We start from the raw sequence: 23,637 nt of genomic DNA, 5'->3' as shown, positions 1-23,637 counted from the left end.
ACTGAGCGACTTCACTGCACTTCCTTTAAAATTGACTGGATTGCTCTCCTTTCAGTCCAAGGGATTCTCATGAGTCTTCTCCAGTATCACAAATCTAAAGATCAGTCTTTTTTTTGATCCAGGTCTCACATTTGTATGTGAATCCTGGAAAAATCTTACTGTCAACTATATGGACTTCTGTTTCTGGTACCCACAGCTGGAGATGTGGCTCGGAGCATCTCACTGCTGGCCTCAGACACGGTCTCCCTCCTGCCGGATCAACTTGGCCAGAATCCCTCTCCTGCTCTTGGGTATCTGACATGCTCAGGAATATTTATGAAGGTTCCATCAGAGACTCAGAACAGGGGGGAGAAGCGGGTTTGTCACAGGGTCCTGCTGGAGGAGATGTATCTGACTCAGCAGTGGGTCTGTCTCCCCACTGACACCAGGACCTGAGGTCCTCGGGCAGGTGGTCAGGAGGGACGGTGAGAAGCAGGATGGAGTCTGAGGATGGATGCACCCCGCGGCTGTCCTGGTGAAGAGATGTCCTGCCAGGGGACACGCACATGGCTGACCTAGCTTCTCTGAAAGGTGCTGTTGTGGCAACCCACTCCAATGTTCCTGCCTGCAGAATCCCATGGACAGAGGAGTCTGGTGGGCTACAGTCTGTGGGGTCCCAAAGGGTCAGACACGACTGAGGTGCCTGAGCATGCTCAACGCCCCCCGTCCCCCGGGTGAGCATTCCCCCAGGGCAGCACCTCCTGAGTCAGCAGACAGGGGCGCTGCCTCATCCCCCTCCGACTTCAGGTGTCTCCTCTCTCGCAGGGGTGGGCACTAGAGACCCTCAGGCGTTTGTGCTGTGAGTTGTCAGGGGCGACTGCACTGGTTTCTGACAAGGGGGCTAGTCTGGCACCTTCTTGTGGGGCCCCTGCAGGGTCAAGGTGCTGCAAGAACAGGGGAACGCAGGAGTGGGACGGTAGGTGGAGTGGGCATCGTGCCCCATGCTTCTGCGTGCAGCTATCCTGCGACATGATGTTAGCCCCCGGGGGGCTCCAGGAGGCAAAGGGACCCCAAGTCCTCGAGAGCCTCTGGACGCACTGTGAGTGTCAGCTGCATCAGGGCTCCTGCAGCCCCAGGGAGGCGACGTCCAGGTGTTCTCACAACTTTCTTCCTTGGGTCTCTCTCCAGAGTGTGTGCATTGATTGAGGCTATTTCTAGAGATGATTAAAAGACCATGCTGTCTCTAGAAGAATACTCTGACGGTAGACCACAGCCATTTCATACCAGACTAGAAACACTCTAGGATGCCCTGTGAGCCCAGGCAGGGGGGCGCCCAGGATCCCACTGCAGGGCTGCAGCCCAGGAGCACGTGGGGAGGGGGCTGGGGAGACTCAGAGACGGAGTCCTCTCTTCTCACAGAAGACAATACCTAGCAGGACAAGGACTGGTGAAGTTTAATATTGGGTCCTGATGAGAATACACAGCTCAGTGAGGCCATGGGAAGTACATGTGTATATGTCTGTGAGTGGATGTACGAGTGTGTGTCTGTATGTGTGTGTCAGTGTGTGTGAGTGTGTATGTGAGTGTCTGAGTGTGTTGTGTGCGTGTTTGTGTGTGAGTGTTATGTGTGTGCATGTGAGTGTGTGTGTGAGTGTATGTGAGTGTGTGTGTGTCCATGTAAGTGTGTGTGTGTATGTGTGTTCATGTGTGCTTCTGTTTGTGTATGTGCGTGTTTGTAAGTGTGTGACTCTGCATGCCTATGTGACAGCTGTGTGTGTGTATGTGTGTGTGAATAGCCAGCGGTGGCAGAGTTTGGGGAACACACTGATTAAGACGTGAAGATGTCTCTGTGACATTAAAGGCTGGTTCACGCTGAGGACTGTGTCCTGTGGGGCTGGTCCCTCACTGCAAGAGCTCTGAGTGCACAGGGGTCAGGGACATGGCAGGACACACGTCCTCAAACAAGGATGAGGACACGGACACACAAATTCCATCTGAGCGTGGTCATGGGTCATAAGACTACTCCTTCCTAATATTGCCCATGAATTGAGTGTGAAGTTTTCAGCCTCTAGAACATGCCGATGGCCTGAGGTGTCCTAGGTTAAATTTGGATATTCTGAGCCCTGAGAACATCACCCACAACAACACTGGCTCTGCACAGCAGTCCTGGGAGCACAGCCCTCACCAGGAACGGGAGCTGGAGAGTTCTCCTCCGGGGGCCTTGGCTCCAGGTCAGGGTCATCCCGGTCTGGGGTGGAGGAATGGACAGGGTCCAGTCAGGGGGGTTCATGCCTTTCTGTCTCCGGTCCACGGGTGTGCACACTCAGGTGCAGCTGGTGCGGTCAGGGCTGAGTTGAGGAAGCCTGGGGCATCAGGGAAGGTGTGCTGCACGGCTTCTGAATACACCTTCAGCGCCTACGACATGCACTGGGTGTGACAGGCCCCTCAACACGGGCTTGAATGGATGGACAGATTGACAGCAAAGATGGTGGACAAAGTATGCACAGAAGTTCCAGGGCAGAGTCACGCTGGCTGCAGACACATCCACCAGCACCGCCTAAATGGAGCTGAGCAGTCTGAGTTCTGAGGACATGGCTGTTTATTACTGTCTGAGACACACAGTGTGAACACCCACATCCTGAGGGTGTCAGAAACCCTGAGGTGCAGGGCGGCTGTGCTGGGAGAGGAGAGGAGAGAAATGATGGTTTTCCTGACTTCTCGTCACCAAGAGTCTGGAGTCTGAGAGATCAGATCATGTTCTCGTGGGACACTGGTGTTTTTGAGCAAGATCTCAAGATAACAAATATATGAAAGAAAGATGCGAGATAAAGATTTACCTCCAAAGGTTTATGGATTTTTATCACTTTTTTATCGGGGCTATTGAGAGCCTCACTGTTCTTGGGAATGTTAGGTGAGGCATTATCCGGGGTATTTGGTTAATATCAAGTTTGGGATTCTTGTTCTGTAGAGTGTCCTGGAAAGTCCTCTGGCTCATTCCTTCTCTTTAAAAGTGGTATCGTCCTTGGGGAACCCAAGGATGAATTTCTATTTCCCAGTCTCTGCCAAGCAGCCCACACGTGGCATCCAGTCAGACGCCACGAGCTGGCTGCAGGCTCAGGGCCGACATGTGCACAGGCCCCGCTCAGTCTGTGGCAGCGCATTGCTCCTCCCGGACCACAGCCTGCAGCGCCCTGTCCCCAGGGGCGTGCTTGTGGTCCCCTCGTAAGAGGGCGCCATGTGGGAGACACTGGGTAATGTGAGACTCACGTCCTGGCCTGTATTTCTCTGCTGACCATTGTGTCAGGTTCCCACACACACGGGGCTCAAATAAACACACATGTATTCCATTCCAGTCCACAGTCCAGAGTACGATGGCAGTTTCACTGGGTTGGAATCCAGGGGTGGCAGGACCACAGTCCCAAGGCTCTCAGGGTCTGAATGCTTCTGTGCTCCCAGAATTCATGTTTGGAATTCTTAGGATAATGATGTTAGAATCGGGGTCCTAGGCGGGTGCTTAGGTCATGAGAGTGGACTCCCTCGTGAATGGGGTTGGAGTCTTTCTAAGAAGCCCCAGAGAACATGCCTGTCCCCGTCCACCAGGTGGGGACCCAGAAGGAAGGTGCCTAGTGTGAACCAGGAAGGGTGCCCTCACCAGAAGGCAGCCTCACTGGTGTCCTGACCTGGGGCTTCCAGCCTCCAGGAGTGTGGGAAATAAAGGCTTGTTTACAGACCACCCCACCTGAGCTCCTGTCATGCCCCCCAAATGGATAAAGTCAGGGACAATCTGCTTCGTTGCCGTATCCTGTCTAGAGCTTCACTGCCTGCATCCCTGGCTCTCAGCCACTTCCTTTATCTGCATAGTCCAGCAGAGCACCCTCCATCAGTGGTCACTTCTCCCAGGGTCTGACGTCCTGGCCTCCCTCTGAGGAACACAGTTGTGGTTTCAACGGAGTCACATGATAATCCAGGAAAATTCAAAATTTCTAGACCTCTAAATTAGTCACATTTTCCAAAGCCCCTTGTACCATGTGAGATGACATTCATAGACTCAATGAATGATTCAGACAAACACAGTCCAACTTCAGCCCTGCAAATACATCCATCCCATAGGCCCATTACACTTAGCAAATCACAGAAATCCTCCAAAATGTCAACCTAAGAACTGACACTAAATTATAATGTCAATTATAATAAAGATTACAGAGCAATGGTGGTCTAAATACCATCAACTGGAAGTCCCAAATCTAGTCCTCTAACTCAGCTATGCTTGAGGATTTTGTTCTAAAATACAGCACTAAGACAGGAATATCTCAGCTACAAGGAGTTTCACTCCATAAAAAGGATGAATGTAAGTCAGAAGGGACCCCTGGTCCCAGTGTGCACGTGAGCTCAGTCCCTGCCGTTGTGTCTGACTCTTTGTGGCCCTATGGACTGTGGGCTGCCAAGCTGCTCTGTCCATGGGACTCTCCAGGCCAAGAATACTGGAGTGGGTTGGTATTTCCTCCTCCAGGGGATCTTCCCGACCCAGGGACTGAACCCAAGTCTCCTGTATTCCCTTCACGTCAAGCAGATTCTTCATTGCTGAGCCACCAGGGAGGCCCCACTGACCCCGACAGTGTTTAAGTCCATCCATGCAAACCCTACCAAGTTCAAGGTCTGGGAATAATCTTCTTTGGCTCCTGTCCCAGCCTCTGGGCCTTTTGATCTGGCCCCTTACTTTCCATTCCCTTTTTTGGAAGGTGGTGCATGTTTGAAGCTGAGCACTTTCACCAGCCTGTTTCCTGCTGCTGGGATCTTGAACCATTGCCATGACCCTTGAGTAAAAAACGATTGAGGAGGGTGCATGATCCTTTCTGTTCAGTGTTGAATTTGATTTGCTAATAGTTATTGAGAAGTTTTGCATTAAATTCATCAAAGGTATGTTTTATAAAAGTCCCTAGAGAAGCTTTCTTTTCCTAGACTGTTGCTCCTTGAAAGATTTTTAAATTATTATTATAACATTCAATTTAGAAACAAATGATCCGTCTACTCATGTTGTCTCCATCTTGATTCAGTCCTGCAGGTTTTATAGTTTAGGAATTTGTCCATATCTTCTAGATTTCCAATTTGTTGGCATACAGCTGTTTGTAATAATAGCATATGATTTTTTGTATCTTTGTGGTATTAGCTTTATGTCTTTTCTATTTTTCATTTTTATTCCAGTAAATTCATTTTCCTCCTCTGAAGACTGGCTAAAGATTTATGGTTTTGTTTGTCTTAGCAAAAATGACAAAGACAACAAAAAGAAGTCATCTGTTTATTTCACTGATCGTTTTCACTGTTTTGTCTGTGTGTATGTGTGTGTTCATCTCAATATTATTAATTTCTGCACTTTTTTGTTATTTCCTTCCTTCCACTGCCTCTGGGCTCTTTTGGTGTTTGTTTTCTAGTTTCTGTAGGTAGTAAGTTTGACTGTTTACTTCCAGATTCTTGAAGAAGTCTGATATCACTGTTAGCTTTCATTCAGAAATACTTGGCAGGCACAGAGTTTAGAGATAAGTGTGTGTTACTCGATCAGTCATGTCTGACATTTTGTGACCCCATTGACTGTAGCCTGCCAGTCTTTTTTGTCCTTTCTAGGCAAGAATACTGGTGTGGGTTGCCATTTCCTACTCCAGGGAATCTTTCACACTCGGGGATTGAACCCAGGTCTCCTACATTGCAAATAGAATCTTTACCACAAGAGGCAAATTTCTCATTATCTACATAACACTGTAGATAGAAAACCCTAAAGACTCCCCACAAAACTACTAGACCACACTCATCCAGAGAGGACTGAACTCAACAGGTCAGAGTGGGTACCAGTGTCTGATTGCTCACGACTTAGGAGTTGCTGGGGATTCTCTGGATCCCACTTCTAATGCCATAAACTTAAACCCCATAATAGACCAACTGGTAGTGGATTTGGGGATGTGGTCTGCAGTCTTCCAGTCCCGTGAGATGAGAAGCATATTTGGATTTTACAGGTGGTCCAATGGGATCACCAGGTCAGAGAAAGTGGAGGAGAGGACAGCCTGTTAGGTGATGCACACAAGACCCCACTGGCTTTGATGATGGACGAAGGTGTTGAGCCAAGGGATGAGGACACATCTAGAAGCTCAGTGACCTGGATGCCAGAGGCCCACAGTTCCAGGTTCACGTGGATTAGTCCTGATCATAGTGCCTACCATCTGGGACAAGTGACGCCACACACTCTGAGGCAGAGTGAGGTGGGACCTCTCCCCAGAGCACATTCAGGTGTCGGGAAACAGGATCTGGTACAGAAGGCATGCTGGTGCAGAAGTGTCATGGTCAAAGCCAGACCAGAAAGGGCTTTTCATAGACAGTAGGTTCCACCTCAGTCAGTGTTCAGGTGAGATCCCTGTGCTGAGGAAGAGCTGACCTGCCCCAGACGCAAAGTGGTGACGTCTCAGGGCAGGAGAGGGCCAGGGTCACACGGACAGGGTGTCAGTCAGAGATGGGGACCCACACCGGTCTTTTCTGGCTCCAGGAGAGATAGCACCTCTGATGGCAGCACTCACCACCCCCGGAAAACCCACCTAAAGTCAGGACACGCGGTGACGGCCGTCATCCCCAGTCTACATGCTCACAGCCGGGATGCAGGTGCGAGGCCACAGCCTCAGGGCCACAGGGAGACGGGGGAGCTGAGCTCTGCTCTCCAGCACTGCTGACTCAGAGGACCTCAGGCTCCGTCCAGGACACGGAGACCCTGGGTTTGGGAAAGCTGCTCTCAGTGGGGTTTTCAAGGAAATCTGCTTCCTGAAGAGGGGCTTTCCTCTGACCATGCCGCCCTCACACTGCATACCATTCTCTGTGAAGGTTTACCTTCAAGAACCATGCGTGTCCTCTCACCACTGTGATGAGGTCTATGTTCCCTGAGCTCCCATCTCATGGCAGGGACACAGAGAGGCAGAAATAAGCACTTGGAGGAGGACGGATTTTGTGCAGAGTGACCAGGGCACCTGGCCAGCATGTTGGAGCACTGAGGAGCTCCCAGGTGCTGTCTGTCCTTACTAATTGGTAACCTTAAACTTCTCAATATCCACCCTCAAGAAGCGGGTCCTGAGGTTCACAAATTCCTGCAGACACTCAGTTGTGTGCAGAAAAATGCAAGACAGGCCACCTGGCAAGTCAGCCATGCTGGGAAGATGAGCATCTCAGCAGAAATGACTACTTTGTCCACAAAATAAACTGCATGGTTAGTTGTTAGGAACAACCCCACCTCCAGAGCAGCTCTTAATTTTAAACTGTTCCAGGTGAAGAAATATCCTCACCACTTAAGGGAAATAATAAATCCTTTGGGAGTTATGATAAAATTTAAATTGTACTGAGTATATGTGAGTTAAATGCAATTATTATGTGCATTTTATTTCCAATGTATTAGCATCCTGTTTATGAGCATAAGCTAAAGCAGAAAAGAAAAACTAACAGTTTTTGACAGCTATGCAGACCCTGAGTCTGCAGTGCATAGTAGACAAGTGAAGAGACGAACATTCATGGGATTACTCTCTTCCCAAATTCCGTGATTGATATTGGCCACATCTTTTTTCCTGACCAGCCCTTCCACATCCTTTCACTCCTGGACACAAAAGACCCCAGATAAGGGGAGGGGAACTACAGCCAGGGACTGAGTTCTCTGAAGGCACAGTCAGCACCCACTTTCACAGGGGGAGCCTCATAGACAGGGCCCTCCAGTCACTGCTTTCTGCTTTTTATGCAGAGGCCCCTCCCACATGCAAAGATCCACTCAGGTCACAGGCTGGAAACAAAGCACCAGGTCACTTAAATTCAGGCTCCTCCTCAGGCTTGAAGAGATTTCAGGAGCGGTGCCTCTCATCTGCTCGAAGATGAGCCCACTGTGGACCTTCCTCTTCGTGCTGTCAGCTCCCAGCGGTGAGTGTCTCTGGGTCAGACATGGGCACGTGGGGGAGCTGCATCTGAGCCCGCGAGTCACCGTGCTTCTCTCTGTCCACAGGGGTCCTGTCCCAGGTGCAGCTGCAGGAGTCGGGACCCAGCCTGGTGAAGCCCTCGCAGACCCTCTCCCTCACCTGCGCTGTCTCCGGATTCTCACTCACCAGCTGTGCTGTAGGCTGGGTCCGCCAGGCTCCAGGGAAGGCGCTGGAGTGGGTTGGTGCCATAGGTTATAGCGGAAGCACATACTATAACCCAGCCCTGAAATCCCGGCTCAGCATCACCAGGGACACCTCCAAGAGCCAAGTCTCTCTCTCACTGAGCAGCGTGACGCCTGAGGACACGGCCGTCTATTACTGTGCAAGAGACACAGTGAGGGGAAGTCAGCGTGAGCCCAGACAAAAACCTCCTGCATGGGCGCCCACGACCACCAGGGGGCGCTCAGGGCCGCCACGTTCAGGACTGCGCGCAGGAGCAGGTGCCCAGGGGGCGCCGGGAGGGACCTTGTGTTAGAATCTGGTTTTCTCCTCCCGCCCAGCGATTCCCTGGAAACCTCCTCTGTGTCCTCACTCTTCCGTTATTGTGGCCCATACTGCTTGCACTAGTCTTTTCGTAGTTTTTGCGTTTCTTTCCAGTATCGCTGTGTCTTTAACACATATGTCTGTGTGAATCACACACCCACACACACGTGGTCTAGTACTCAGGGACGTGTGCTTTCTGTTTCTTCTCTCAAAGAGGCTCAGTACAACTCTGAGTCACCATCCCTCATTTTTTTAATTAATTAACTTTTTAATTGAATGAAAATTGCTTTACAGACTTCTGTTGTTTTCTGTCAAACGTCAGCATGAATCAGCCATACATATACATATATCCCCTCCCTTTTGAACCTCCCTCCCATCTCCCTCCCCAACCCAGCTCTGTCGGTTGATACAGAGCCCATATTTGAGTTTCCTCAGTCATACAGCCATTCCCGTTGGCTATCCATTTTACATGAAGCAATGCAAGTTTCCCTACATCTCACCCTTTCCTCCCCACCTCATGGCTATACGTCTATCTTCTCTGTCTCTTCCTCCATTGCTGCCCTTTAATTAATTATTCAGTACCATGTCTGTAGGTTCCGTATATATGCATTGGAATACAATATTTCTCTTTCACTTTCTTACTTACTTCACTCTGTCTAAAGGACTCTAGGTTCATCCACCTCATCAGAACTGACTCAAATGTGTCCCTTTCTATGGCTGAGTAATCCTCCATTGTGTATAGGTACCACAGCTTCTTTATCCATCCATCTGTCGATGGACATCTCGGTTGCATCCATGTTCTAGCTATTGTAAGTAGTGCTGCAGAGAACAATGGATTACATGTGTCTCTTTCAATTTTTGTTTCCTCAGGGTATGTGCCTAGGAGTGGGATTGCTGGGTCATATGGTTGTTTTATCCTAGTTTTTTAAGGAATCTCCATACCGTCTTCCAGAGTGGCTGTATCAATTTACATTCCCGTCAACAGTGCAAAAGCAATCCCTTTTCTCCACGCCCTCTCCAGCATTTATTGTTGGTAGACTTTTTGATGCTTGCCATTCTGACTGGTGTGAGGTGATATCTCATCATGGCTTTGATTTGCTTTCTCTAATAATGAGCAATGTTGTGCATCTTTTCATGCTTTTGTTAGCTTTCTCTATGTCTTCTTTGGAGAAATGTCTGTTTAGGTCTTTTTGCCACTTTTTGATTGGGCTGTTGGTTTTCCTAGCATTGAGTTGTGTGTGCTGCTTATGTATTTTGGAAATGAATGCTTTGTCAGTTGTTGCATTTGCTATTATTTTCTCCCATTCTGAGAGTTGTCACCTTGCTTCTAGTTTCCTTTACTGTGCAAATGCTCTGAAGCTTAGTCAGGTACAACATGTTTACTTTTGGTTTTATTTCCATTCCTCTAGGAGGTGGGTCATAGAAGATCTTGCTTTCTTTTATGTCATTGAGTGTTCTGCCTATGTCTTCCTCTATAGGGAAAACAATAAAGGGTTTTATAGTTTCTGGTCTTATATTTAGGTATTTAACCCATTTTGAGTTTATCTTTGTTTATGGTGTTAGGAAGTGTTCCAATTTTATTCGTTTGCATATAGCTGCCCAGTTTTTCCAGCACCACATATTGAAGAGGCTTTTCTCCATTCTATACTCTTGCCTCTTTTGCCCAGAATAAGGTGCCCGTGTGTGGGGGGGGGGTTGTTTCTGGGCTTTCTAGCTTGCTCCATTGTCTACATTGCTGTTCCTGTGCCAGTACCGTACTGTCGTGATGACTGTAGCTTTGTAGTGCGATCTGAAGCCAGGAAGGCTCATTCCTCCAGCTCCATTTTTCTTTCTCAAGACTGCTTTGTCTATTTGGGATCTTTTGTGTTTCCATATGAGTTGGGAAATTTTTTGCTCTAGTTCTGTGAAAAATAACCTTGGTCATTTGATAGGGGTCACGTTGAATCTGTAGACTGCATTTGGTAGTATAGTCGTTTTCACAATATTGATTCTTCCTACCCTGGAACATGGAATATCTCTACATCTGTTTATGTCATCTTTGATTTCTTTCCTTAGTGTCTTATAATTTTCTGTGGACAGTTCTTCTGTCTCCTTAGGTAAGTTTATTCCTAGATATTTAATTCTTTTTGTTGCAATGGTGAATGGGATCCATTCCTTAATTTCTCTTCCTGATTTTTCATTGTTAGTTTGTGTAAATGCTAGTGATTTCTGTGTACTGATATTGTATTGTGCAACATTGCTAAATTCACTTATTAGCTCTAGTAATTTTCTGATACTAATTTTAGGGTTTGCTTAGTACAATATCATGTCATCTGCAAACAGTGAGAGCTTTACTTCTTCTTTTCCCATCTGGATTCCTTTTATTACTTTTGATTCTGATTGCTGTAGCTAGGACTTCCAGAACCATGTTGAGTAACAGTGCTGAAAGTGGACACGCTTGTCTTGTTCCTGATCTTAGGGGGAATGTTTTCAGTTTTTCACACTGAGACATATGTTTGAGAATAATGAGACATTGAGAATAATGTTTGCCGTTGGCTTATCACATATGGCCTTTACTATGTTGAGGTAGGTTCCTTCTATGCACATTTTTGAAGAGTTTTAATCATAAATGAGTGCTGAATTTTGTCAAATGCTTTTTTCTGCGTCTCTTGAGATTATCATATGGTTTTATCTTTCAATTTGTTAATATGGTATATCATGTTGATCTATTTGCACGTATTGAAGAATCCTTACATTCTTGGAATAAACCCAACTTGATCATGGTGTAAGAGTTTTTTATGTGTTGCTAAATTCTGTTCTCTAAAATTTTGTTGAGGATTTTTGCATTTATGTTCACCAGTCATATCGGCCTATAGTTTTGTTTTTTGTGTTGTCTTTGCCTGGTTTTGGTATCAGGGTGATGGTGGCATCGTAGAATGACTTTGGAACTGTTCCTTCCTCTGAAAATTTTAGGAAGAGTTTTAAAAGGATAGATATTAACTCTTCTCTAAATGTTTAACAGAATTCTCATCTGAAGCCATCTGGTCTTGGGCTCTTTCTTTTTTTCTTTTCTTTTTTTTTTTTCTTTTTTTTTTTTTTTTTGAGATTTTTAACACAGCTTCAATTTCAATGCTTGAAATTGGGTTGTTCATAATTTCTATTAATTCCTGGTTCAGTCTTTGAAGACTAAACTTTTTTAAGAATATGTCCATTTCTTCCAGGTTATCCATTTTATTGCCATATAGTTGTTCATAATAGTCTCTTACAATCCTTTGTATTTCTCCATTCTCTGTTGTAACCTTTCCTTTTTCATTTCTAATTTTGTTTATACTTGATTCTTCTCTTTTTTTCTTGATGAGTCTGGCTAAAGGCTTGCCAATTTTGTTTTTCTTTTCAAAGAACCAGCTTTTTGTTTTATTAATCTTTACTTTTGTTTCTTTTGTTTCTTTTTCACTTATTTTTGCTCTTATGTTTATGGTTTCTTTCCTTCTGCTAATTTGAAGGGTTTTTGCTCTTCTTTTCACAGTTGTTTTAGGTGTAAAATTCGGTTGTCTATTCGATGTTTTTCTTGTTTCTTGAGGTAAGATTGCATTGCTATAAACTTCCCTCTTAGACCTGCTTTTGCTGCATCCCATAGGCTTTGAGTTGTCATGTTTTCATTGTCATTTTTTCTAGAAAATGTTTGATTTCTCTTTTTGTTTCTTCAGTAACCTGTTGGTTATTTAGAAATGTGTTGTTTAATCTCCATGAGTTTGTGTTTTTTACAGTTTTTTTTTTTTTCTTGTAATTGATATCTAGATTCACAGTGTTGTGGTCAGAGAAGATGTTTGATATGATTTCAATTTTCTTAAATTAACTGAGGTTTGTTTTGTGACCCAAGATGTGGTCTATCCTGGAGAATGTTCCATGTGCACTTGAGAAGAAAGTGTATTCTTCTGCATTTGGATGGAATGTCCTGAAGATATCAATGAGATCCATCTCAATTAATGTATCATTTAAGACTTGTGTTTCCTTATTAATTTTCTGTTTTGATGATCTGTCCATTGGTGTGAGTGGGGTGTTAAAGTCTCCTACTCTTATTGTGTTCCTCTCAGTTTCTCCTTTTATGTCTGTTAGTGTTTGTCTTATGTACTGAGGTGCTCCTATGTTGGTCACACAGATATTTGCAGTTGTCGTGTCTTCCTCCTGGACTGATGCCTTGATCATTATGCAGTGTCCTTCCTCATCTCTTGTAATCTTCTTTATGTTAAGGCCTCTTTTGTCTGATATGAGTGAAAGGTTGTTGCTGAATCATGCAAAGACGCCAGGGCTCTTGGCCTCCGGAGAAGAATTCAATCCAGGGCCGGAGACGAGGCTGGATGGCTCAGAGCTTTTGTGTAATAAAGTATTATTAATGTATAAGGGAGATAGAGAAAGCTTCTGACATAGACATCAGAAGGGGGTAGAAAGAGTACCCCCTTGCTAGTCTTAGCACTGGAATTATATGCTCTCAAATTAGTTATTACAGTGAATCAAAAGAATGTCTAGAGGTTGTAAAGACCTCACCAGCCCCACTCCCATGATTCGCATTTTGAGATAACAGGATTGGCCTGAAGGTTTTTCAGAGACTGTCCTCAAGCAGCATATATTATTGTTATATAATCCTAAGGAATGTAGAGGGGGAGAAAAGTTTGTCCTTTCTTCCTCCTTGAGAATTCCAGACCCCTGTCTCCATGGGGACCCCTAGACTTCTTATCAACCTGCCTAGGAATTGACTCTCTCATGAGGATTGCTATGCCAGCTTTCTTTTGCTTCCCATTTGCATGGAATATATATTTCTATCCTCTCACTTTCAGTCTATATGTGTCTTTAGGTCTGAAGTGGGATTCTTATAGACAGCACATATATGGGTCTGATTTTTTTTTATTCATTCAGCCAGACTGTGATTTTTGGCTGGAGCACTTAATCCATTTACATTTAAAGTAATTATTGACATATATGTTCCTATTGCTGTTTTCTTAATTGTTTGGGGTTGGTTTTCTTCTTTTTTATTTCTTGACTATATAAGTCCCTTTAACATTTGTTGTAAAATTGGTTTGGTGGTACTGATTTTTCTTAACTTTTGCTTGTCTGAAAAGATTTTTATTTCTCCATTAATTTTGAATGAGATCCTTGCCGGGTACCGTAATCTTCACTGTAGATGTTTCCCTTTCAGTACTTTAAATATATAGTTTCTGCTGAAAGCTCAGTCATTAAGCATATTGAGTTTCCCTTGTATGTTACTTGTTGATTCTCCCTTGCTGCTTTTAATATTCTTTCTTTGTGTTTAGTCTTTACTAGCTTGATCAATATGTGTCTTGTCATGTTTTTTTCTTGGGTTTATCCTGTATGGGATTCTTTGTATCTCTTGAACTTGACCGACTATTTCCTTTTCCATGTTGATGAAATTTTCAAGTATAATCTCTTCAAAGATTTTCTTGCAGCCTTTATTTTTCTCTTTTTTTGGGGGCGGGGGGACCCATATAATTCAAATGTTGGTGGATTTGATATTATCCCAGAGGTATCTGAGACTGTCCTTGGTTCTTTTTATTCTTTTTACTTTATTCTGCTCTTCAGAAGTTCTTTCCACCATTTTATCTTCCAGCTCACTGATTTCTGTTTCAGATATTCTGCTATTGATTCCTTCTACAGTATTTTTAATTTCGGTAATTTTGTTGTTTGTCTCTCTATGTTTATTGTTTAGTTCTTCTAGATCATTGTTAACTGATTCTTGCATTTTCTCCATTTTGTTTTCAAGGCTTTTGATCATCTTTACTATCATTATTTTGAATTCCTTTTCAGGTAGATTGCCTATTTCCTCTTCATTTATTTGGATTTCTGTGTTTCTAGTTTCTTCCTTCATCTGTGTAGTATTTTTCTGCCTTTTCATTATTTTCTTAAATTTGTTGTGTTTGAGGTCTCCTTTTCTCAGGCTTCAAGATTGATTCTTTCTTCCTTTTGGTTTCTGTCCTCCTAAAATTGGCCCAGTGGTTTGTGTAAGCTTTGTATAGGGTGAGAGTTGTGCTGAATTTTTGTTTGTCTCTTTGCTTTTCCTCTGCTGGGAAAAGTCAAGTGAGGTTGTAATCCTGCCTGCTGATGATTGGGTTTGTATTTTTGCTTTGTTTGTTGTTTAGATGAGGCGTCCTGTACAGGGTGCTACTGGTGGTTGGGCTATGGTGGGCCTTGTATTCAAGTGGTCTCCTTTATGTGAGTTCTCACACTTTGATACACCCTAGGGCTAGTTCTCTGGTAACGTAGGGTCTTGGAGTCAGCGCTACCACTCCAAAGACTCAGGGCTTGATCTCTGGTCAGGAAAAAAGATTCCACAAGTGGTTCATTATGGCATTAGGTAAGATTAAAACAAATATCTAAAAAGGAGGAACCAAAGATGAACCACAGACAAATGGCAGTTACAAAATCAGGCAAATAATAATCAAAATGATGGAATATACACATATACATTTACACCCATGAGCAAAGTCAAAACAGTCCAACAAAAATAAAGTACAATAGACTTACCTGGCAAACAAAGGAAATAAAAAATTATATTTACCAAAGAAGAACAAAACTAATTAAAGCAGAGGGTGGGAGAAAAAAAAACTAAAGCAAGGTGCCAAGTGGGGAATGAAGCAATGAAAATAAAACTAACAAGTATATTCAGAGGAAAGGAAAGAAAGAATAGACAAGCAAAGTTAAATAGAGGTAGATGAAGAAGATTTATATATATTAAAGATTAACTGCAAGGGGGAAATAACAGTAGGAAAGTCAAACAAAGGAATAAATGTACAAAAAATATAATAGGTTTAAAAACAATTAAATTGATGAACAGAGGGAAAAAAAGGAAAACTCCATGGAACTGCAAAAGCTCAACATAGAGGCAGAGGTTTATAACAGCAATAAAATATGGGACTGAATATACAAAACTATGTATACATCCAAAAGCAAAATCAGCTCAAAAAATAAAGCACAATAGATTGACCAAGTGAACAAAGGAAACCAAAAATTTTGTCTATCAGAGCAAAACTAACTAAAACACAAACTGGAAAAGAAATCTTAAGCAAGGTGCCAATTGGGGGTAAAGCAATGAAAATAAAATTAACAAATATTTTGAGAGGAAAGGAAAGAAAGAAAAGAAAGAAAGAATAGATACGCAAAGTTAGAGGTAAATGAAGATTTTTATACTTTAAAGATTAACTGCAAAGGGAAAATTACAGTAGGAAAAGCAAACAAAGGAAAAAATGTAGAAAAATAACAATAGTTTTTAAAAATTAAAATTGAAAAATGAGAAAAAATCAAAGGAAAACTCTCCAGAATTGCTAAAGGCTAACATAGAGGCAGAAGTTTATAAACCCAATAAAAAATGTGACTGAGAAAAAAGGAGCAAATAAACCTCAAAAGCTTACTTAGATTTCATAGTGCCAATAAAATTGACAACTACAATGGAGGGGGAAATAAAACGAGAAAAAAAAAAAAGAAGAAAAGAATCCAAAGGAATCTACAGAACAAGTCAAAAAATAAGAATAATAAATGCTTTCCTTGAGTCACCGCTGCCAGTTTTCTCCGTCGCTAGGAGTCACAGTCTGCCACACCTCCCCAGGACGCGCTCCAACTCTGCTCATCTCTGGACCTGCTGTGGGGCGGCTCAGACTCTTACCTGGCTCTGCTCCTCTGTGTTCTGGCCTCCCGTGTCCACAGCTATCAGACTAGTGCGTTTTCTTTTGCGGAAACTCTCAATGACCTTTTATATAATCTACCTAGTTGATCTTGTGGATTTAATCTGCACCTTGTACAGCTGGTGGGAAGGTTTTGCGTTTTCTTCCTTAGACACACTACCCCTGGGCTTCAATTGCGGTTTTATTTCCACCTCTGCATCTGGGTCATCCTCTGGGGTTTGCTCCTGAGGCTGCAGTGGAGGACTTGGGTTTGCGCCCGTGAGGGCAAGCGTGGAGGTGGTGTAGCTGATTGCATCGCAGCGGGTCTGGCAGCACCAGGTACTCAGGGGAGTTGGTGGCTAGGGCAGCAGGAAGCACAGTGCTCCAGAAGGATGTGAAACCAGTATTGGCCAATATGCTCCAGCATTCCTGCCTGGAGAACTCCCCGCCCTGACAAAGAGGCCTGGCAGGCCACAAACTGTGCGATCACAAAGAGCTGGGCACTAGCGAAGCGACCCTGCACACCGAGATGCAAGACATTTTGGCCTGCGGCAGCTCTGCTTCAGTGAGAGCTGAGCGTGAATGGGGCACAGCTGCTTGGCTTGTGGGGACCCTGGCAGCACCAAGTGTGCAGGGACATGGGCTGCACGCGCTGCAGGAGCTATGGTGCTATCAGAGTCTCATCTGGAGCCTCTTGTAGCTGATGATCAGAAGGCCTCCTTGGCCAGTCTTCCTCCACGGCTCCACTCATTCAGTCACTTAGAGGGCTCCCTTACCCGGGGTCTTCCTCTGCCGTTTGGCTTGTCGGGCACAGAGAGGGGCTCCCTGCCTGGGGTCCTAATCTGTAGATCAGCATGTCAGGCACTTAAAGGGGCACCCTGGGTGGGTTCCTACTCTGTAGTTCAGTGCATCAGGCATTTGATGGGCCACCCTATTATTCAGCTGCCAATGCTGGTGTATGGGGGGAGAGAGGCTATTGTGATGGCTCCATCCCTTACACGTGACTCAGCAGTATCACTTTGCCTCTAGGGCTGCCCAGCTTTCCTCCACAGGCATTTCTTACCACAGTCTCCTCCCTCACATCCCCTCAACATGTCTCTCGACCATTAACAGCAGCCCTCACCATGGGATTGATCCACAGCCCCTAAAGTCCAGCTCCCAGTCACTGCACCTTCCAGGGAATCTGCGTTCCTGTCTAGGGTATGTATGGCTGTGGCAAGGACTGATTCTTATTCCATTTAGGCTGCCACAGATCAGCTGTTTCACTCTCAGCCTTAAATGTTTCTCCTCCAACTCAGACAATTGCTTCAAGGTGGAGACGAGACCCCTGCTTCAGTTCCCCCCTCGCCGAGGGCAAGTCCAGTCCTATGAACACTCCTGTTTTTCCCCCTAGTTCCTTTATCCTACCAAATTTTGGGTGGGTCTATATATCTTATCTGTTGGTCAGGTACTCCTGTCCGTCTCAGCAGTGTTCTGCATGCACTTCTTTGTCAGAAGGTGTATTCCTGAGGTGTGGGTGGATAGAGATGTGTTCCACATCCACCTACACTACGCCATCTTGTTCTCTCCCTATTAAATTTAATTTTTATTGAAGTAGGGATATTTTATACACACACACACATGCACACACATAATATGCAAATGACACCACCCATATGGCAGAAAGTGAAGAAAGACTAAAGAGCCTCTTGATGAAAGTGAAAGAGGAGAGCTAAAACTTGACTCAAAACTCAACATTCTGAATTCTAAGATCGTGGCATCTGGTCCCATCACTTCATGGCAAATAGATGGGGAGACAATGGAAACAGTAAATAATTTATTTGGGGGAGGGGGGCTTCAAAATCACTGCTGATGGTGACTGCAGCCATGAAATTAAAAGACACTTGCTCCTTGGAAGAAAGCTATGACCAAACTAGACAGCATATTATAAAGCAGAGACATTACTTTGCCCACAATGGTCTGTCTAGTCAAAACTATGGCTTTTCCAGTAGTCACATATGGATATGAACAGTAGGACTATAAGGAAAGCTTAGTGCTGAAGAACTGATGCTTTTGAACTGTGGTGTTGGAGAAGACTCTTGAGGGCCTTAAGGACTGTTAAGAGTCCCTTGGACTGCAAGGAAATCAAACCACTCAATCCTAAGGAAATCAGTCCTGGATATTCATTGGAAGGACTGGTTCTGAGGCTGAAACTCCAATACTTTGGCCACCTGATGTGAAAAACTGACTCCTGGAGAAGGCCCCGATGTTGGGCAAGATTGAAGGCAGGAGTAGAAGGAGATGACAGAGGATGAGATGGTTGGATGGCATGATCGACTCGATGGATGTGAATATGAAAAAACTCTGGAAGTAGTTGATGGACAGGGAAGCCTGACTTGCAGCAGTCCGTGGAGTCCCAAAGAGTCAGATACGACTGAGACACTGAACAGAACTGAACAGATAGACATTTATAGTAAGGCCAGTCCTTTGAATCACTCAACACACACACATACTTGCCTAGTGAGATCAGTCAAGGTGGTTCCATCTGACCTCAAATTTCTTGAAGTCCACACTCCATTCTGAGCTTATCTGGATCATTCATACGGGGAAATACAGAGGTCTTCAGGAGGACATTTCCATTTCCACCTGAGAGGAAGGGGAGCTGAGCTGAGATGGGGGTGGGCAGCAGGGGGGCTATGGAGGACGGAGACTCTGGGCTCAGAAAAGTGGACCTGCCCTGGGATCTGTCTCCAACCCATCTGGGAGGCCCAGTGCTTTCCCACCCTATGCTTTCCAGCCATGTAAATTCAGAAGGCTCCCGTGGGGATCCTGGGATGACCAGGGCTAGTGTGACCATGGCCTCCCTGGACTTCCAGGGATAGAGCTCTTAAATGAAATTCCTCTTCAAGCCCCAGGGTAAAATCCAACCCTTGGCTATGGGAGCTCACCGCTCTCCCTCACACAGGACTGAGGTCTCAGGGAAGGCAGAGCGTGGTCTCGAAGAAGATGAGGCTTCTTCCAGAGCAGATGGGGTCTTCTCCTCTTCCTGGTGACAGCTCCTCAAGGTGTGGGTTTCAGGTAAGACATGGGTTTGTGGGGATGGCTGTGACTGGGGTAACTGACAAAGCCTGATTCTCCTTGTCCCCAAGTGTCTTCTCTCAGGGGGAGCTGCAGATCCTGTCTAGGACTAGTGAAGCTCTAGCGGACACATTTCCTCACCTGTGCTATTCATAGCTCTGGTTACTCCATCACCAGTGGACATGACTGCAGCTTTTTCTGTCTGGCGCCAGGATAGGGCTGCTGTGGATGGGGAAATATACAACACAGGGACACTCTCTACAAACTGTCCCTCGAGAGCCGCACCTCCATATCCCGGAACACATCCAAGAAGCAGTGATCTCTGCCACTGAGCTCTGTGGCCACCAAGGGAACAGCCGTGTATTACTGGGTGAGACACACAGGCGTGTGAGCCCAGACACACACCTCCCTGCAGGGAGGCAGGAGAGGCTGAGTTCAGAGCCCTCAGGGCCCTCAGGACCCCCAGGGTACCCTCAGTGTGCACCGGGTCCAGCCTCAGCACCAGCTACATGTGGAGGATGAGTCTGCTCTCCTGCCACAGTCTGTGGTTTCCTCTCCATCTCTATTTTCCATGGAGCCCCCTATATTTATAACTAATTGCCAACAACTCAAATTTAGAACCTTTGCAGTAATAGGAGGACACGCTCTCACCTCACCAAGGTCACAGTATCATGAGGACACGTTCTCACCTCACCAAGGCCACGGGGTCATGAGGACACGTTCTCACCTCACCAAGGTCACAGGGTCATGAGGACACGTTCTCACCTCACCAAGGTCACAGGGTCATGAGGACACGTTCTCACCTCACCAAAGGCACAGGGTCATGAGGACACCTCCTCACCTCACCAAGGTCACAGGGTCATGAGGACACGTTCTCACCTCACCAAGGTCACAGGGTCATGAGGACACGTCCTCACCTCACCAAGGTCACAGGGTCACGAGGACACGTCCTCACCTCACCAAGGCCACGGGGTCATGAGGACACGTTCTCACCTCACCAAAGGCACGGGGTAATGAGGACACGTTCTCACCTCACCAAGGCCACAGGGTCATGAGGACACGTTCTCAGCTCACCAAGGTCACAGGGTCATGAGGACACGTTCTCACCTCACCAAGGTCACAGGGTCATGAGGACACGTTCTCACCTCACCAAGGTCACAGGGTCATGAGGACACGTTCTCACCTCACCAAGGCCACAGGGTCATGAGGACACGTTCTCACCTCACCAAGGTCACAGGGCCATGAGGACACGTTCTCACCTCACCAAGGTCACAGGGTCATGAGGACACGTTCTCACCTCACCAAGGTCACAGGGTCATGAGGACACGTTCTCACCTCACCAAGGTCACAGGGTCATGAGGACACGTTCTCACCTTCCCAAGGTCACAGGGTCATGAGGACACGTTCTCACCCAACCAAGGTCACAGGGTCATGAGGACACGTTCTCACCTCACCAAGGCCACAGGGTCATGAGGACACGTTCTCACCTCACCAAGGCCACAGGGTCACGTGTGGAGGGAGAAACGACTGTCAGTGTCACCAGGTGAGATATGAAGAGGGCCAGGGAACACGGAGAGTCCCTTCCAGTCAGACTCAGAAGACAGACCTCAACAGGAATCCCAGACGGGCCAGCACACTGCACACATTTTATATAAGAAAACTTGATTTTACTGGATTCTTTAGGGACATAGAGAAGAAAACCAGTGGTCTACAAACGATTTTAATTTCCAACTGAGTTCTCTGTCACATCCCCATCCAGACTCATATTTCTCGTCAGGAATGGTTGAAGGTGTCAGGATGACTCTTGTTCCCACACTCGGTGTCTTCCGTCCACTAAAGTGCATGCTGCACATCCCACTCATTAAATTCCAGAAATAAAAACAAATGTGAGGTGAGGTCATGAGCATGAAGATTCACCTTACATGGGGTAGGAGGCGGGAGTGGGGGGCAAGGGAAGAGGACTCACAGAGGGTCCAGAGGGGGACATTTGGTGAGAAGGGTTTGCTCACTGTTGTGATTGTCTGGATGAGCAGGTATGTCATATATTCAAATGCAAATGTCCTGAAAATGCACCTGTGTGAACCCTGGGTCATGGACATTCTCCAGGAAACACTAGAATGCAACAAGCTCTCATGTGTTCTCACTACAAGAAAGGGTCCTGCAGACCTCACTAGGCGTATCCCACTCTGTCATAGAGCAGGTTCAGAGAAGAATTTTGGTCCAGGGTGAGTATCACAAGCCCAGGCACTAGGGCTCACACCTACCGGATACAGTCTCTTGGACACATTGCACAGTCCTTGATGATTCTGCTTGTGATTTTACATGTGATGCATGCAAATGAATTAACATTCAAACCTAAATGCTTTATTTATTTATGTGTGCAAAAATGAAAAAGTATGATGAGCTTTGGAGTTCTCCCAAGATATGGCCACGTAATAGAACAATATCTTGCCAAATCCTGTCGCTGCCAACGCACTACCCAGTATACTCACGGGTGCAATGGGGCACTTCCTCCTCTGTCAGTGTCCAAACCCACATCCAGCTACATAGTCAGGGGACATGCAAATAGCATCCTCCCTCTGCTGATGAAAACCTGCCCAGCCCTCACCCTGCAGCTCTGGGAGTGGAGCCCAGTCCCGGGATCCAGGTGCTCCCATTCAGGGATCAGGACTGAACACAGACCACTCAGCATGGACTTTGGACTGGGCGGGGTTGTCCTTGTTGCTATTTTACAAGGTGATTGGTGGAGAACAAGAGATCCCGAGGATGACAGTGGATGTGAGTGAGGGAGTCAGTGGGTGTGTGACAACCTCGTGAGCAGGATGTCTCCGAGTTTGCAGGTGTCCTGTGTGAGGAACAGCTGGGGGAGTCTGCTTGGTGCAGCGCGGAGAGGGGAGGGGTGACTGAGACTCTCCTGCGCAGCCTTTGAACACACCTTCAGGCATTACTGCATGCCCTGGGCCCGCCAGCATCCAAGGGAGGGCCTGGAGTAAGCTGGATATATCTATCCTGGTAGTGGCAGCACCTAGCATGCACTCTGTGAAGGGCCGGTTCACCAATTCCAGAGACAATTCCAAGAACACAGCTCTCTGCAAAGGAACAACCTGAGAGCAGAGGACAGGACCGTGTATTACCGGGCAAGAGACACAGTGCCGGGAAGTCAGCGGGAGCCCAGACACCAGCCTCCCCGCATGGGGCTCCGTGACCACCAAGGGGCACTCAGGACCCACCAAGTACAATGCTGAGCCCAGGAGCAGCTGCACAGGGGCTGGGGGAGTTTGCGGTCAGAACCCCCGCATTAACTTTCCTGCCCTCACCTCGACTAGAGGCCCTCTGCTCTGTTCTAGTCTTTCCTTACTGTGGTTTGTTTTTCTTCCAGAAAATGATATTGTTATTTATGAATTTTCTTCTATTTCTTGAAGGAGTTCCAAAAACACCATAATTATCAAAGTGAGTTTGAAATTCTTGAACCTGGTGACTGCCCTCAGAAGGCCCAGGTGATTATAAAACATGTATAAACTATTATTATTCTTTGTTTTTTGCAGATGTGAAAGGAATAGCTACACCCTCCAGCTTTCTGTAAAGGCACAAAGTGTCTGAATCCTTCAGCTTGCAGTGGGATAGACTCTGATGACAGAGGGCCAATACCACACATGCAATGACCTTATTGCTCAAGGATTCCATATTTTTAAATTCAGGCACTCGATATTTGCCTCCCAAAAGGAAAATGCTTAATTTATTGACTGTTTTTCATGGACATTTACAACGCGGCCGGTACTAAAACAACACCAAATCACACATACATTTTCTCTTGAGGTTAGTCAAATTTATGCCTTCTTGTTTCAACTACTATTATGTAAATTAGTGTCATTCATGGTCAATTAATGCTATATTTTTTAAACTGTAATGCTATTGCTTGACAATTTGCCTCTTTGTAACAGATCCATCATATCCTGAAGTACAGACTACAGTCCCTAAGCACATGATTCTGTGTGTTGACTAAAATAGAAACATCAGTGACAGATAAGCTTCATTTATGAACAAATTATACTTCTGGGGATGTGATCTTGAAACTAATATCAAATATGAATATGACTTTTAAACAAGGATTGAAAATCTCACTTTTGTTATTTGAGGCAGCCTTGAAACTTCACTCAATGCCAAATAAAGATGGTAGGACAGAGATTTATGGCTAAAAACATTGGTAAGTAGACTAGACGGGAAATGACTATGAGGAGACTTCTAGTTCAGGGGTATCTGGCTAGCCTGTCTCCAGAGAATTCTTGGTAAAGGCAATCAAATGATCATATATCACCTGGGAGAAAGCAGGTGTAAAGAATTGCATTAAAGATTGAGGGTGATCAGAAGTAAAGGGTAAGAATTCTCACTAACCCAACTTTACCTCAAAACCAGGCAAAAATGGACAAGTAAAGTATTTCAAAAAACCTGACTTATATAGTCAAGTGGTCCTTGTCACATTC

The 23,637-nt window shown here is 45.6% G+C and overlaps 1 gene segment (V, D, J or C); it reads left to right on the top strand.

Annotated features, from left to right (window-relative positions):
• Positions 1-7,865: 7,865 nt before the first annotated feature.
• On the top strand, positions 7,866-8,442 carry LOC136155134 (immunoglobulin heavy variable 4-38-2-like). The segment is given in 2 exon segments: positions 7,866-7,911; positions 7,994-8,442. Coding segments are annotated over 2 exon segments (495 nt in total).
• Positions 8,443-23,637: the final 15,195 nt, after the last annotated feature.

This window comes from Muntiacus reevesi, assembly GCF_963930625.1.
Source record: "Muntiacus reevesi chromosome 15 unlocalized genomic scaffold, mMunRee1.1 SUPER_15_unloc_1, whole genome shotgun sequence".
Classification (NCBI taxonomy): Eukaryota; Metazoa; Chordata; class Mammalia; order Artiodactyla; family Cervidae; genus Muntiacus; species Muntiacus reevesi.
The sequence above is the reverse complement of the archived record's forward strand: the minus strand, read 5'-3'. Positions and strand labels throughout refer to the sequence as shown.